The sequence below is a fragment of the Pyrus communis genome, chromosome 10 (assembly GCF_041283825.1).
Source record: "Pyrus communis isolate YQ-2024b chromosome 10, ASM4128382v1, whole genome shotgun sequence".
Classification (NCBI taxonomy): Eukaryota; Viridiplantae; Streptophyta; class Magnoliopsida; order Rosales; family Rosaceae; genus Pyrus; species Pyrus communis.
The window spans coordinates 20,663,530-20,679,813 of NC_142574.1; the positions used below are offsets into that span (position 1 = coordinate 20,663,530).

Sequence of the window (16,284 nt, forward strand, 5' to 3'; positions counted from 1 at the left end):
GAAATGGTATCCAAAAATACATACAGTTAGATGCATCATAACTATGTTCCCATACAATCGCTAGAATGTACATCGATTGATTGGTAGGAGATTCATAAATGAGCAGGAAAATATATCCGCATCTGCTTGGCCCGTGAGGGTAGGCCAAAAATCTCATGTGATGCACATTTTTTGTGTTCTAAATTGTTTGGGGAAGGTGGCCAGTTATTGCATGCGATGCCAGGTGCCGGGTCAGACAACGAGATTCCTTGACCTTAACTGGAAAATTTTGGGCGATCAAAGTCCAAAAAGTGGTTTTGCCGCATGCATAAATGGATGCTATCCAGTTATGGAGATTGTGGCGTCCAAATTGAAAGACACATGCATGGAGAAAATAGACATAATGACGATGATATATCAAATATTCTTAGAAATGATTGAGTTACTGTTTTTAACTTAATAAGGCATAGTACCTAGGCAGATCGAAATCTAAAGCGGGTTTAGTATTTCTTTTATATTGCTCATGGAAAATGTTTCTAAGGTTATGATTTGCTCATTGATAATTGTCAATTATTCGGCATCTTTTGTGCATGCGGGGAAAAATGTGAGTCAATCAATGCCTAACATGTTGACGGATCAAAAATGCAACTCAATGTGCTCGTACAATAACTTGAGGACTCCTAGTTTGGGAACGATGTCCAAGTTCATTTTGGTCGATTTGGAATACTGATCGACTCAAATCCAACTCGTTTCTAACATTTTGAGCTCATGGTTTTACAACTAATTAGGTTTACGATGTCAATATTTTTCTCAAAACAAAACAAATGAGAAGCATAAAGATTGGCAGTGTACAGTTTTGGGCAAGAAGCGATAGCGATGTGAATTTGTTAATGACAGTGACAACTAAACCTAATAGAATGCTAGTTTACTGTCTATACAAACCTAATACGATGCTATGGCCAAAAACAATCATGCATGTCATCATCTATATTGTGTTGTACATGAGATTAAACTCAAGCTTTTGCTAGCAAAATAGAGACTGAGTGTCATTAGACCAAACAATCATATACAAAGCAACAAAAACTATAGTGAACAACAACAGGATGGATGACCGTACCTTTTTACCATTACAAAGGAGTGAGTAATTCCTGAGGAAGTTACCAAATTTTCGTGGACAAATGTGTGAAGTAATTAGAAAATAGTAGGAAAAGTTTCAATTCAACGCCTCCAGGCTGGGAATAACTTAACAAGAAGAAATGCTTGAGCTTCTTCCATTGTATTTCTTGGAAGGTGGGTTGATGTTGGCCAAGAAATTGAGTCAGGCTGAGAAGTTGGCCCCTTTATGTGAACCCGACCAAATCCGGGTTAACCGTTGAATTGCTCTATTTAATTCAATCATTGACCATCTCAAAACACGTTGAAGAATATAGTTTTTAATTTCCAAACGAAAAATTAAATTAAGCAAAACGACAGTTATTGTATTAGCATTTTAAAAAAAAGTACAAGCTTCAAATAAGGTTTTTTGAATTAAATTTGAAGATCCTCAAATAAAAAATAAGGCCACCTTGGCCAAACACCTTATCAGCTGATCTTTGGGTGTGAAGCATGAGAGACTCTGTGCACAAAATTGCAAACAAAACCTGTAAGGGAGCACTAATTTGCATACAAGCAATACGGACTCTGAAGAGAAACTGCAAAAGAAACAAATAGTGACTACTACAATAGAACTATGTGCTCAAAACCACCAACGAAGCTACCAGTTGCATCAAAATAAACTCCACAAATGCCATCATGAGATATGAACAAAAGGCACAAACCCAAAAGGGCATCACCAAAATTTCAGCCTCATCTCTTGCCAAACCAACAAAGAAGGAGGATTTTGGATTGAAGTGAAAAAAAAAAAGAACAAAAATAAGTGATGGAGATCTCAAATATAAGCAAATTTAAACTTAAACTTAACCACCACAAAGGGAACTATTATTGACCACAATGAGTAGAAAAATGAAGAGAGAGCGGAGCATAGGAGAGGAGGAGAAGCAGAAGTGCTTCTCCTTCCTTCTCCGGTTCTTCTCCTACCGCAACTTTTGCTCTAAAAAAAATTTGGTTAAGCATGAACTGGGACGAAATTAATTTAACCTTTCATCAAAAGAGTAAATGCCAATGTAACTGTTCAATAGAAAAAATAGTTAATTCAATTTTATTTTTAACCCAAACAATCCCTTGTGTTGACCCAAATGATTGCAGATTAAAAAATTTGGTTTCTTAAAAATTACATTAACAAAGGGAGAGGAAGAGGAAGAATAAAAAATAAAAATAAAAAGGAGGGAATTGGAGAATATCTACATTGAAATTAGCCCCTTCCCCCTATAAAATTTACATTATTTTAAACTACGTGAAATTAGCAGGTCCAACACATATGTCACGGATGATGAATTTTCCTATTTTTAGGTACCAAAATAGCCCCCCAATCACAACCAAAGATTAACTAATATGGTCCAATTGGCATCCATACCTGATTACAGGGGATTCTCTCTATAGATTCGGATAATTACACCAAGAGTGCTAAATTCTTTTCTTTTAATAATTTGATTAAGTATAAGGAGACATGAAAGTCTACCATAAGATAAGAGAATTCGAGCTTGACGTTTTATCTTGTAAGGTATTGGTGCAATGTAAGAAGGTATTATAATATTTTTTGGAGAATTCATGTTTTACGTTTTATCTTGAAAGATGACGGTGTAATTTAAGAATATTTTCCAGCTTAATATGCCTAATGTTAGACAACTATTGTATTTGACTTAGAATTCTAGCATTATGAAGCCAATTTGGTTGGAGAGGAAATCATAAAAAAATAAAAACTCTGAGTGCTTTCAACAAAGTTGGAAATGGAAAAGCCAAAAATCCTTCAGAATCCAAGCCATGATTAATAGTACCCCAAAATGATTATCATGGTTTATGTACGTGATTACTTGCGTGTGTATTATTCTACCTACCAAAAGTTTTGTCTTTACTTTGTGTCAAAAATTTTTGCATTCATTTAATATCGTGTGGCAGAGCTATAATTTTTTGTGAGAGATGGTCTTTCATATATGTATTGAAAAAAAAAAATTTTAATATGCAAAAAACTAAAAGACCCGTTAAATTTAATTGAGAGAATCAAAAGAAGTGTATAATACAACTAAGTGGGTGGTAAAGAGCACAATAACCAGTAAAGAATTTGAAATTTATAGAAGAAAGTACAAAGAAATTTGGTTTGAATTGTTTGACAGACAAAATAAAGGCAAAGAGGAGGGCTACAAATAATAGTTGATTAGGTTGTTTTAGAAACATTAAAGTCGATTTTAAAAACCCATCCTTGAATTTCACTAAACCACAAAGTCAAAACAAACAAAACCATTAGAAAAATATAAGACACGATGTTGTTCGACTCAATTTTTTTCATGAGGACAATTCATCTTCTTCCTCATGTCTCACGGTTCTACAACTGCATGCTTAAAGCCGCTAGAAATTTCTTACACAGTGATCAGGATGCTTCCAAAATCACTCTGTTATCTTAGTGGCCGAGCCCTTGACTCGTTCAGAGTTTTTTTCAGTGATTTAAGAGGTCTCTAAATCTCTACTATTATATTAGTTAGAACGCTGCTCCAATTGATGACTAAAGTTGGAGCATGGACGGAGGGAGGGAAGGCCTAGTGGGGGCACATGCCCCTTCTCATCCCTTTTTTTTTCATTACAAATTATTCAATTAATCATTTCCATTTTTTTTACTTTGCAGATTATTCAATTAATCATATTAAAATAATGAAAATCTTCTTTTAGTTTTTAAATGTCCCTCTGTCTTGTATATTTTTCTCACGCACTAATGTCTAAACCTTGTTGAGTTGCATGTATTTAGTTAATTAGTACAAATGAGCATTAGATTGTCAACAATTGAAGACAAAATTAGACAATAGAGTAATAAAATTAGGCATTTTGTAATTTATTTTTTCAGCATTTGTAAAAGAACTAACTTTATTTGTCCAAAAAAGGAGCTCAAATTTTTTAAGGTGCCCCCTCTTAGTTAAATTTTTGGCTTCGTCCCTGAGTTGGAGTCACGTTTTATGTCCTGATATGAATAGAATTCTCCCGTCTCAACCAAGTTCCTAAAAAACAAATACATGAGTAATGAAATTTTATAAAATTAGAAAACAAAAACCGAAGAAAAAGTAGAAGGCAGGGAGAGACTGGCAGTGGTTCCCAGGCCCTTGTTCCAGGGGCAGTGGACGCGGATTTGCTTACATCGAGAGGGGAAGTTGGGACAATTACGTCCAAGGCCCGGCAACCATCCTCCTTCCCGCCTTTTGCGGAGGCAGACGAAGTAAAATTACCATTTACCCCTCCCCTTTAACAAACTTCAAACCAAACACTCAAACACGTGTCACTTTAGTACCATCGTCTGATGGTATTTCTGTTCCATAATAAGAGTTTTTAAGTTTAAATTTGGTGAATAACTAGTTTGATATTGATTTATTTTTCATATTCTTTGGTGTATATATATTGTTGAAACGAATACATAAATTAGGAGGACATATTATATAGTATGACTACAATTACGATAACATCTCGCGCAAATAATACAATATTATGTGGATAAATTTACAATGACAATATTCTTTTATTGCGTAAATCTTCGTAAATTAGAGTAGTTTTAAGAGAGACGTTCTGTCTAAACACTCCCAACTTAAAAACCATAGCACAAAAAGTCAAACCAACCTTCGTCTTTTTCCTATCCCTCTTTCCCCTATTTAACTTCTTCACCCCCACAAACCCACCCCCCTTCCCCTTCGCCTCCTTCCCTTTCTCTTTTTCATTCTGTTTCTCTTCCTTTTTTTCTGTCTCTCTGCTTTTTGCTTAAGCTTTTTACACACCAAACCATTCACTCATTACTCTCCTTCTCTCTTCCCACAATCATATATATCCAAACCCCACATTCTTCTCTCCACACCCAAATTTTCACTTCCTCTGCTTCTCTTTCCGAAACCACCTCGTCGCCTTTCCGAAAAACCGGAAGAAAAAAAAAAATTAATCTTTTCAGCTGCAGCATTATAAAGTTTCAGTCTTTGGTTACCAATTGACAATTCGGCGATCATGGAGAATGATTTTTTCCTAAATGCCGGAATCCCATCTCCGCTTCTCTTAGAACAAGCATCCTCAATGCCGGCATGGCGGTCTTCATTCTCGACCGCCGTGGACATCCAGGCCGCTGCCACGGACCGAAATTGCTCTTTGGAGCAGTCCCCGGACTGCTTCTACAATCCCAACTGGGACAACAAGTCAACCGACCAGAACATCCACTTCAAATCAGCCCTGAGTTCAATGGTGTCATCTCCGGCGGCGTCCAACTCCAACATCTCCAACGAGAGCTTCGTGATCAGGGAACTGATCGGAAAGCTCGGAAGCATCGGAAACTCCAGCGATCTCTCGCCACATTCCCAGTCGTTGCTGGGAATTCAAAATTCTTACATGGGTAGAAATGGAAATGCAAGTGCCAACACTTCATGCTACAGCACCCCGTTGAACTCGCCGCCCAAGTTAAACCTGCCCGTTCCGGATCACCATTTGGAGAAGGAAAAGCAACCCAATTTAGCAAACTCCATGGCCTTGAATTCCAGCCTGGCGGATTTCTCTGCCGACCCTGGATTCGCCGAGAGGGCGGCGAAGTTTTCATGTTTCGGAAGCAGGAGCTTCAATGGCAGAACATCACAGCTGGGAACGAATAATAACAACAGTACTGAACAACCGCCGTTTAGATCCCATCCCGCAGCGGGAAATGGCGGCAAGCTTCCTCGGGTTTCGAGCAGTTCGTCGATTAAGGCACTCGGATCTCAGACGAGTATGCAGGAAAAGATGCGTGCTCTGCTGCAGGATCGGAGTGAACTCCCCAATTCCCGAGAGGAATCGACGATTTCTGAGCAGAAACCAAACGGGGAGACCAATTCCATGGATATGAATTCTAGGAAAAGAAAATCAGCTTCCAAAGGAAAAGCAAAGGACCATCATCCTCCTCCAATATCCCCATCTCCAACTTCCACAAAGGTACATACAATACCCATTTTCTATTATTTTTTCTTCGACGAGAAGATATTCTAAATTATACGGCTGAGATTCGAATTTGAGTGGAAAAAGAAACGAGCGGAGCACATTGACGCAATCAACTGACATAAACTCATTTTCTACATCATTTTAATTATTATAAAGCAACTTACTTTTTTCAATTCTCAACCCGGAGAGCAAGATTTGTGCTCAAAGTGCAAAGGGCGGGCGCACTGACGTGATCATTCGGCCTAAATAGAAATTTTAGATTTTGAGTTTGTGCATCATTTTAGTTAAAGCAATTAACTTTTTATTAATTGCATTCAGGGGGCTGAAGTTAACGAAAATTCTAATGCAAAGAGAAGCAAGCCAAGTGAAAACAATGGGAATGACCAAAATGGGTTTGTGAAAGCTGAGGAGGATGCAAAGGGAAGCACCAGTTCTGATGAGAAGCAAACCAAGACTGGTCCAAAGCCACCTGAGCCTCCCAAGGATTATATTCATGTAAGAGCAAGAAGGGGCCAAGCCACTGACAGCCACAGCCTTGCTGAAAGGGTAACAAATATGGGTTGAGTAGTTTTAATTTAATTTAAATTAATTTCCTCCATTTTAATTTCTAGCTTTGTTGTGACATGGGTTTTTTTGGTGCAATTTTGATAGGTAAGAAGAGAGAAGATTAGTGAAAGGATGAAGCTTCTTCAAGATCTTGTGCCAGGTTGCAACAAGGTATGCGTTAAATACAAAGCTGCAATATTCTAAACTACTTTAATTTACAGATATATTAATTAATTAGGGTGAAGGGGCATAACCCTAATGTACGAAAAGCTTTTAACTTTCTGAAGTGCATGAATGTGCCACTTTTACTAACGTGACTTCGATTATTTTTTGGCTTTTTTTTAGGTGACTGGAAAAGCACTTATGCTTGATGAGATTATAAATTACGTGCAGTCATTACAACGCCAAGTCGAGGTAAAAATTGACATTTTACTTATCAAAAAGTCAACAGAGATATCTAATTGTAAATTTGGATTGCAGAATGCAGATTCCATGTCATTTCCCTAATCGGGTATAGTTCCATGTTCTTTGTATGCAGTTTCTCTCCATGAAGTTGTCTTCTGTGAACACCAGACTGGATTTCAACATGGAAACCCTAATGTCAAAAGAGGTAGGTTCATAATTTAATCTCTAAAAACATAATTAAATGAATATTTTCCAACTTTTCTGAATTGTTTTTCTTTCCTTTTTGGTTTTAGATATTTCAACAAAACAATGGCTTGCCACAGCATCCAATATTCCCATCAGATTCCTCGGCACAAGCCATTTATGGACACCAACGCCAGCAAAATCCAGCACTTTCTAATGGGGCAGTGGACCCCTTGGATAATACCTCACCGTGCCAAAGCCTTGGGATGCAATTACCTCCTCTCAGTGGTTTTAGTAGTGAAGGCATTCCTCAGGTAATTAATTTTACTGTTTTACTTCCACAATATTTTAAGTTTGTCGAGGGTTCGGTCAGTTGGTTAGATTAGTTGACTATCCTTTTACACATAAGTTCGAGTTCTCCTTTCTACAGGTTAGGTTGTTTAAGAAATATATTAATTGTCCGGTAAAAAAAAAAATTTATCCAACTCTTTCTGGTTTACTTTTATCAGTTTCCAGCATTTGGTGAAGATGATCTGCATACCATTGTTCAGATGGGTTTTGGCCAAAATCCAACCAGAGAATCAGAATTGCTTGGTAAGGAAAAATAAACCAAAAATACAATTCCTCACATTCCTACATATAAAATTGTAAAACACAAATTCATATGATGGCAATTTTTCTTTTATACATGATGCAGGTTCAAATCAAGTATCGCACATGAAAATTGAGCTCTGATCACCATTTTGTCAGTCCATAATAATGTGGACAGAGGGGATGTTATTGTAAATACAAGATATAAAAAACATTTGAAGATTTGCATGCACTGTGCTGATACCGAGCCTTTTATCCTTTGCTTGGTACCAAACCCTTGACGTCTATTCTATTCAAAGCGAAATATTTGGTAGGGCTGCATGATTAGAGCAGCTTTCACAGTGATTGGGATTGCTTGGAGTCGGATGGAATTTCATATAAGAAAATCTCATATTTTTATGAGAGGTGTCTTAAAGATGAAGTCGCGCATCCCACCACAAGATTTTCTCCTATTGGAGAGCCATTAATTTTTCTGTCTTCCTTTCATCTTCGTTTACTCAATGTAATTTCTTGTTCCAATTTTTTTCCTCTTTTGGGGAGAGCTGTTTTATCCACTGTAAAATCCCAGAAGCAATTTCTGTAAGATAACAATGCTAATTAATTAATTAGAGGGAAGAGCTTTGTCATCATTTCAATGAGAATTTTGTAATTTTCCACAAAAGTCATGTCAATTGATCACAGTGAAATTTGCATAATCTTTTGGATTTGATTCTAATTAAACTTGGGTTGCAACTAGCTGTAGGAGTGGGGTCACTTGCTCTCTAAGAAAGTCTAATTTGAATGATTAAGACAATTGGTTATAATCTTGAGCTGGGGTCAGCCATGATTTCTGCCACATTTTGTGCTCCTGTAATTTTCACAGATTATCCAAAAACAGAAGCTTCTGTTCCCTTTTTAATGCTCTGAAAAAAAAATTAAAAAAATGAGCAGAGAGGTTAGAACTTACAAGTTAGAACCACTCCATTAAAAATTGTCTAGATTTTTTTTTTAAAATTTTTTTATTTTTACAATATACAACAATACAAAGAACATCAAAAGAATCCCAGGTTGGCAGTGGTGAGATTCTGACTAGGCCCAATGAACCAAAGGAGCTTTATAATCTTCAACCACTTTTTAAATTTATTGTGTAATTAAAAAATAAAGAAAAAGGGTTGTGTAGTGGAGTTCAGGTTTGGAAAGATGCCCTTTAAAATTATCCTAATCTTTCTTCTCTAAGAGGTGGTTAGTAAAAATCCAAGTTTAGGGTTGAGCAAAAGATCTGTGCATTGCAGCCTTAATCATTTATTTTAATTGAGGGGTCTATTATTTGTCTGCAGATTAGTGTAATATAATTACCAGATGAAAAAGATGCTTTGGTGGTTTCTGGTGCATAGCATTCTGAACAGTTACATGACATATTATATATAATTTGCAATGATAGGCAAATAAATAATTACAATTAGAAAATTATAGCCTGACAGTTTTGTCTCCATGAAATTCAAGGCCAATTGCATGGAGACGTGTATGCGATTGATATTTGTTTTTGTTATCTTTTTGCATTTTTCTTTGTCAGCTTCTTTGATCCACTTTTGAAGTTGTTTCTTCGGATGCTTGCTTGCTTGTGGTGGTCTTTTCTGATTAATCTTTTGTTCCTCATGTTTTGCTAATGAGGTTGAGATAGACAACTCAGAAAATGAGAATAAAAAAAGGACTTAAATTGCCATGGACTTGGCCAGTTTAGGCTGCACTGGCACCCAATTTCAATGTTCTTAATGTTAAGACTTAGCATTCTAAAAGGAACTTCGAATTCTAAAAAAGAAACTTTAGAATTCTAAACCTTGACAATTGCTTGGTTCAATGTTTGTGAACTACGATCTCATGCAAAAGTCGCGTATAGTTTTGTTGTATAAGAAGTGCTAAGGAGATACTCTCATGCATAAACTTAGAGTTGGTTATCAATTAATCTATGTAAGTTTCACAAATCAACAATTGACAATCACTCATACTACATGCGGGCTTAGTTGACTGTCAAACATTAATGTAAGTAGTTCTCAAAAGCCCTAAATGTCACTCGCACATTGTTATTGTTCTATTTATAATTTTCCCACGCATGGGCAAGTGTTGCTCGCACAACTCTTTTTTAGGCTTGGGACTTCGTTCTATAATGAGCAGCCTAGTGAGCCTACACATGTATGGTTGGTTGTTAATGGTTGATACAAGTAGATCTTAGAATTAATCAATTCACCACGTGATAAGTATTTATTAGACATAAAGTTTATTTTCTAAATACAAGTAGATCTCAAAATTCATCAATTGAATGAATGACGTCGTTGAAACTATTTCTTAGTTGATATCAGTGAGTCTCACAATACATTAACGACTAACTGCCATCCACATGCGTGTTGTGCATATGTTTTTGTCCATGTAGATAGCTGAGTGTCACTAACACGACTCTTGCGCACGCATGCATAATTAGTTGTCAATTGTTAATGCAAGTAAATCTCACAATATTTGTACAAAGCTCGTTGTTGGAAAAAAATATATGGGTGGTATGTCATAATCAAATCCCCAAATCTATGTCCATAATGGAAGGGAAAGGCTTCGGGTCTCCGCGAGATACATCTAGCTTACCCTTTGGATTTTGCAAATTGCAACCAAACCAAAGAGAAATGAGAGACCCTACCCAGCTAACTCCTCACCTAGAGCTAGAAAGAATGTTTGGAGAGATTTCAAGTCTCAAGGACAATGGGTGGCTTAAGGTCAATTATGCAGGGTGACCCATAAGTATTAGGGTAGGTGCCCTACTAACCAAGTTGTCACTATTAAAATCACTCATTTCTCATTAGGGTTTTTTACCTTTGGTTTGGTTGTGTTGTTTTTGCTTTTTTTTGGGAGAAAGAAAGAAATTGACAGTCATCATTTGCTTCACCAAACACTTGCATATGCATTATAATTTCATGCTCTCCAACTGTAAGCGTGTTTGTCTCTTTTTTTCCCATGCATTCTACAGAGGTTATTGCTTCTTGTTGCAAATTACACATTAATCAACGAAATCAAAAGCATCTTATGCCATTTCCTTTTCATAAAATCTAGCTCGGAAAGTATATAGATTTAAGTGTCACAATCGCACCTCATTTTCCTTCTCTTAATGGTGGACAGTTTTTTTTTTTTTTTGTCATGGGCAAAGTGTTCAGCCCCAAATGTCAAACAAGAAACTCTTGGAGAACTTCAAACTTTTTTTTTTTTTTTGAAAAAAAATACCATTGACTTCCTTTTCTTGTCCTACTTATGCTATCAACTTTTTTACTTGCTTTTACTTGCTTTTACTTTGTGTGTATGTAAAAATATTTTACTTTCCTTGGCACTTCTACAAAAATTTTGTTAGCAAAAGCGATATTCTAATATACTCTAATTTATGTAAAAGAGCTTTGAATTTGAGTGCAACGAGACGGACACACTGATCTAACCAACTAGCATATAACTCAGTTTACAAAGAAGAGAAGAGAAGAGTGAATGTCAAACTCTTAACAATATGTAGTGATTTAAGAGAAGAGGAGCGAGAGTCAAACTCTTATTGTGGGTGCGTAACTCATGTGGGTGCGTAACTAGCTCTAACTTGTTAACACAAATCCAAATTAAAACCCTATACAACAAATCAAGTAAAACAATTTCATTGCAATCCGAACTGAATTCCAACTTTAAATTGAAGATTGTAAGTAGTAGAATTCATATACTGTGGGACTCATTGCATTCATCCCAAATATGATTAGGCAGGCATTACCCAAATGAACAACTCAAAAAAAAAAAAAAAATCTGAAATTTAGGCCCTATCAGAAGTTGGGTTGTAAGGTTGCAACTCGTGTCTAGTTGGGCTGACAAACCCAAACAAGTTCGCCCTGGCCGATGAATCATGTCAGATACTTCATTTAGGGCTCAGGCCCAATTTGATCGGACTTGAGCATTGTAAGTCAATCTAGTGAGTTCATTTGGTATATGTGAAGAAACAAAGCTTATTTGGGTCTTGGTTTTAGCTTAGTTAATTGTGCTTTATGCCCAATGCAGGTTTTTTTTAAATGAAGCGATATTTAAAACTACTGTAACTGCGTAGATATGAGGTTATATTAGTGAAGGATAGATTGAAAAATGGGAGCTTGGACTCAATGAGGAGCATAGTAAATTCACCACTTTTTAATCAAGATGAGAGACGCATCAAACTGTGCATCTTCATCTGCATTCGCTTCCCGCCCTTATCAAGTAGATCAATTGTTTTATGAGTTACGCATTCTAATACGGAGCCATTGTTGTCAAAGAGACAAATGACATATTATTTGTTCAAACAATTAAGCAGACACATAATTCGTAACTAGATAAGACATCAGTTGGTCAATTAGTGAATCGAACCAAATGGACAAATCACAATTGGACAAATGACTGATTTTATTTTCCAACAACTTCCTAAAATTTTAAAAGTGAAAAGGCAGAAAATGATTTTCAAAGCAGACAAACCATTCCAGGATAAGAAAGTTTCCACCTTTCACCGAAATAACTACTAACAACAACAACCAAACAAAACTTTGGGGTAGAAAAGCACAAACAAAAACAACTAGTTCATTCACTGTGAGACCATCTTATTTGTTAACTACTTTCAGTTTGTAAAAAAATTAAAACTAAAAATCAAAAAGTGAAAACTCAAGGCCATTTTTTTTTTTTAAACAATCGATATTATCTACACTAAGGGGGAGGGGGTAAGCTTAACCTCACAATCGACTAGCAATAATGTGGTTTAAATTTGCCTTTAGCAAGAATCGAACCTAAGACCTATTTGGTAACTACTTTCAGTTTGTAAAAAAAATAAAACTGAAAACCAAAAAGTGAAAACTCAAGGCCTTTTTTTTTTTTTTGGAACAATCGATATTATTTACATTAAGGGGGAGGGGGTAAGCTTAACCTCACAATCGACTAGCAATAATGTGGTTCAAATTTGTCTTTGGCAAGAATCGAACCTAAGACCTATTTGGTAACTACTTTCAGTTTGTAAAAAAATTAAAACTGAAAACCAAAAAGTGAAAACTCAAGGCCATTTTTTTTTTTTTTTTTTGAACAACCGATATTATTTACACTAAGGGGGAGGGGGTAAGCTTAACCTCACAATCGACTCGCAATAATGTGGACCTAAGACCTCTCACTTACAAGTGAAGAGGAATACCACTAGACCGTAATACTAAGTGGTTATTCAAGACCAAATTTTAAAAACTTAAGAAAGTAGTTTTTGGTTTTTAATTCTTTTTAAAACGGTAACTAAAAGTAGTTACTAAATAAGATTTCAAGTTTCAATTTAAAAATAAAAAATAAAAAAAATAAAAAGTGAAAACAAAAACAAAAACTGAAAATAAAATGGTTATCAATCGATCCTAAAGCAAACTATTTCCAATTGATTAAGAGAAAAGGAAAAACAATACGTTTACAACCATCAAAATTTTGAGAGATTTCTAAGAATGATGATAATGGTGCTAGTAATTTACGTTAATGCCTTTAAATGGTGTGAGAAAGGCCAGCGATTTAAATTGTTTTTTAGACAACAATATATATTTATAATAAGAGACGAAAAATTTTAGTTAAGTCACACACAATGGATTAGTCATACTAATTTTAACCCTTCAAATACTCTTTTTTTTAGCCTTTGTGTTATGTCTAAAGTAGAGTGCCTAACTTGCTTCCATTAATAATTTATGTCATAATATGACTGGATTATGCGTTTTCACATTAGGTATACTATTAAGAAATGTATGATATTAAGATGACAACATTTTTGTACTGTATCACCTCTCTTTTTGGTCAGAAGGTAGAGAACATTCATAAAACAAAGTCCAAACGGATAGATTACATCGTACGTAGCTTCAGAACGGACCGGCATACATAAAGAAGACGCCACTTATGCAAACAATACATAAGTAAAGATTCCCTTGCAACAATTACAAATAGTACATAAAAGGAAAAAAAAAAACATGAAATAGTTTTGACCCAAAAACAAATACTCCACGAGGGCTCAAGCAGTAGGAGCCCAAAGGTGAGGGATGACCCGCTGCAGTTACCTAAAAACCAGAAGCGGCCAACATCCACATCGTCATTTTTGGCACCACAAAACAACAATTGTTCACCCCTGCATCGTGCCTTAAACAAACTTACAAAACCCCAACAAAACAAAAAACAATGCTAAACCACAGACCAACAACATCATAAAACTTAAAACAAAATTCAAAATTATCACTAATAAATCTGTAGACCGAAAGGAGTAGCCAAACCTCACAGCTATAACCACTGCTTGGGGACCAGTAAGAACACAGTTCCAATGCTCGTGAAGTAGGACATGAATTCAGAACCAAAGAATGAGGCAGGGCAAAGCTCCACATGCAAACCCTAAGTGTCTAGTTTCACACACCTTCAACTGAATGAGCGGCGATTTGCTCTCGTGGTGGGCAGTAGACATAGAAGCTCGGTCAGACTTCTCAATTGAAAGCAGGCAAATTGACCACAAAGGATAGTCTTGGGGTCTGGATCTATAGAATGGGTTAGGGCATTGAGGTTTATTTGAGGCAACAGAAATCTGGTACACAATAGCAAGATGGAGAAATTGGAGGATAACCAAAAGTGGGAAATCAAGCTCCCGAACCACCATATGAGGAGAGATAGGGGAGGCCACCATCTTTAGAAAGATGGGATACGCTACCATCGTGTGAGGAATGGGGCACAAAAACCCAGTAAAAGGGAAAAACGGAAAAGAGAAAAAGGTAGCAAAATGGGAGAGAGGTGAGAAGGAGGAGAAGGTAAGCAAAATGGAGTGGAAGAAAAAAAGGCAGGCGGTGCTAAGGAAGAGAGCCGGGGTGGGGGAGTAAGGCGGAGGGGTGGTGCGGTTTGTGGGAGGAAGAGGAGAAGATGGGAGGCGGTGGGAGGAGAAGGTGTGGTGGGTAGGGGTGGGTTCGGTTCAATTTTCTTTCGATTTTTTTTTGTTTGGTTTTGTTCGTTCAGTTTTGATACGGTTTCGGTTTTTTATTTTATTTTATAAAACTTGATCTTTTTTTTTTTTTTTTTTAATATGGAATTTAGAAAGGAGGCTTGCATTGGTAAACTAATAATAAGACAATGGGAAAATTAGGAAAGTGGAAAGGTAGTTGTACCTATAAACTAATCATATTTTATCAACAACCTCAATTGCAAAGAAAAATGATCACTGTATTCATTCAAAAGCAAATAAATAGAGAAACTTTTTTAAGTTTCAAAGCCTTTCAAAACTTTCCTCTATAACCAATCAAATATCCTCAATTGAACCAAGTATGCTCCTTAAAAAAGCCCTAGGCTTGGTTTCAAACTTGACAACAAAGTTTTACAAAAGAAACATCATGGGCATACATTCATAAAGTGTAAAGGGATTTGGTTCGATTTGGTTAGAATTCGATTTCCAAACCTCCAAAACCGAAACCGAACCAATAAGGTTCGATTAAGTTCAGTTAGATTCGGTTCAGATTGATTTTTTTTCTTTTTCAGTTCGGTTTTTATTTCGATTTTTGGTTTTAATTAAGAATTTGGTCCCATTTTTTTTGGTTTTCAGTTTTTTAAACCCACCCTTAGTGGTGGGGCTGTTTTAGTAAACATTGTCGCATGGTATATCACCTCTCTGCTACAAGAAAAACTTACATGAATATGTAAGCTTCACTTAATCACTATTTTTTTTTTTTTTTTTTGGGCTTCACTTAATCACTTGCATTTGATAGTTGCTATCAAGGTGGCATAAAAATGTTAGGTTACTAGCACCAACGACAACGATAGAGCGTGACAATGTTAAAAATTCACCATCCAATAATCGGTACACATGTCGAAAAAAACTCGTAGAATAAAAATATTCACTTTTATAGTCGAGATCCCGAGTTTGCTCCCAATAAGCAAAAATGTAGATATGAAAATAAAAGTGAAAAGTCACGTTGGCTTACTCGCACTCGCAACAAACAATACACCACAGGCTTTTAAATTTGAGTAAATTGTAACACTGATATTTCAACTTTAATCAAATTAGAATAATAGTTTTTCAATTAAAAATGTATTACTATTAATTCCTTAACTCATCAAAACGTATAGTTATGGTTATGTTCATCAATTTCATTAGAATTTTATCACAATGAGTTATGTTGGAAGAATTATTGCTACAATTGGATTAAAGTTGAGAGATCATTTTTCTAATTGGGTTAAAGTTGAGGGATCATTTATCCAGTTGTATTAAAGTTGAGGGATCATTGGTAATGAATTTTTAGTTAAGGAACCATAACTGCACGTTTAGATTTTTTGTTAAGAGATCATTACTTCAATTGAATTTAAATTAAGTAACCATTACTACAATTTAGTTTTTAAATTTAGGCAAATATAAAATACAAAAATGTGGGAAGTACGAAAAATCAAACAAAAATGTCCGAGCAGAAAGTCCCTTGCTAAATTTAGCGCAAAAAAGCTCCCGCTCCTCCTTCAGCGCCA

At 35.9% G+C, this 16,284-nt stretch overlaps 1 protein-coding gene across 1 annotated transcript; it reads left to right on the forward strand.

The window, feature by feature from the left end:
- The first annotated feature begins 4,797 nt into the window (after positions 1 to 4,797).
- On the forward strand, positions 4,798 to 8,414 carry LOC137729831 (transcription factor bHLH62-like). Its single transcript, XM_068468875.2, has 8 exons — positions 4,798 to 6,054; positions 6,379 to 6,606; positions 6,712 to 6,777; positions 6,952 to 7,020; positions 7,145 to 7,216; positions 7,305 to 7,508; positions 7,704 to 7,788; positions 7,892 to 8,414. The coding sequence occupies exons 1-8, from the start codon at positions 5,107 to 5,109 to the stop codon at positions 7,927 to 7,929; spliced, it is 1,710 nt and encodes a 569-aa protein (XP_068324976.2). The 5' UTR covers positions 4,798 to 5,106; the 3' UTR covers positions 7,930 to 8,414.
- The last annotated feature ends 7,870 nt before the right edge of the window (positions 8,415 to 16,284 follow it).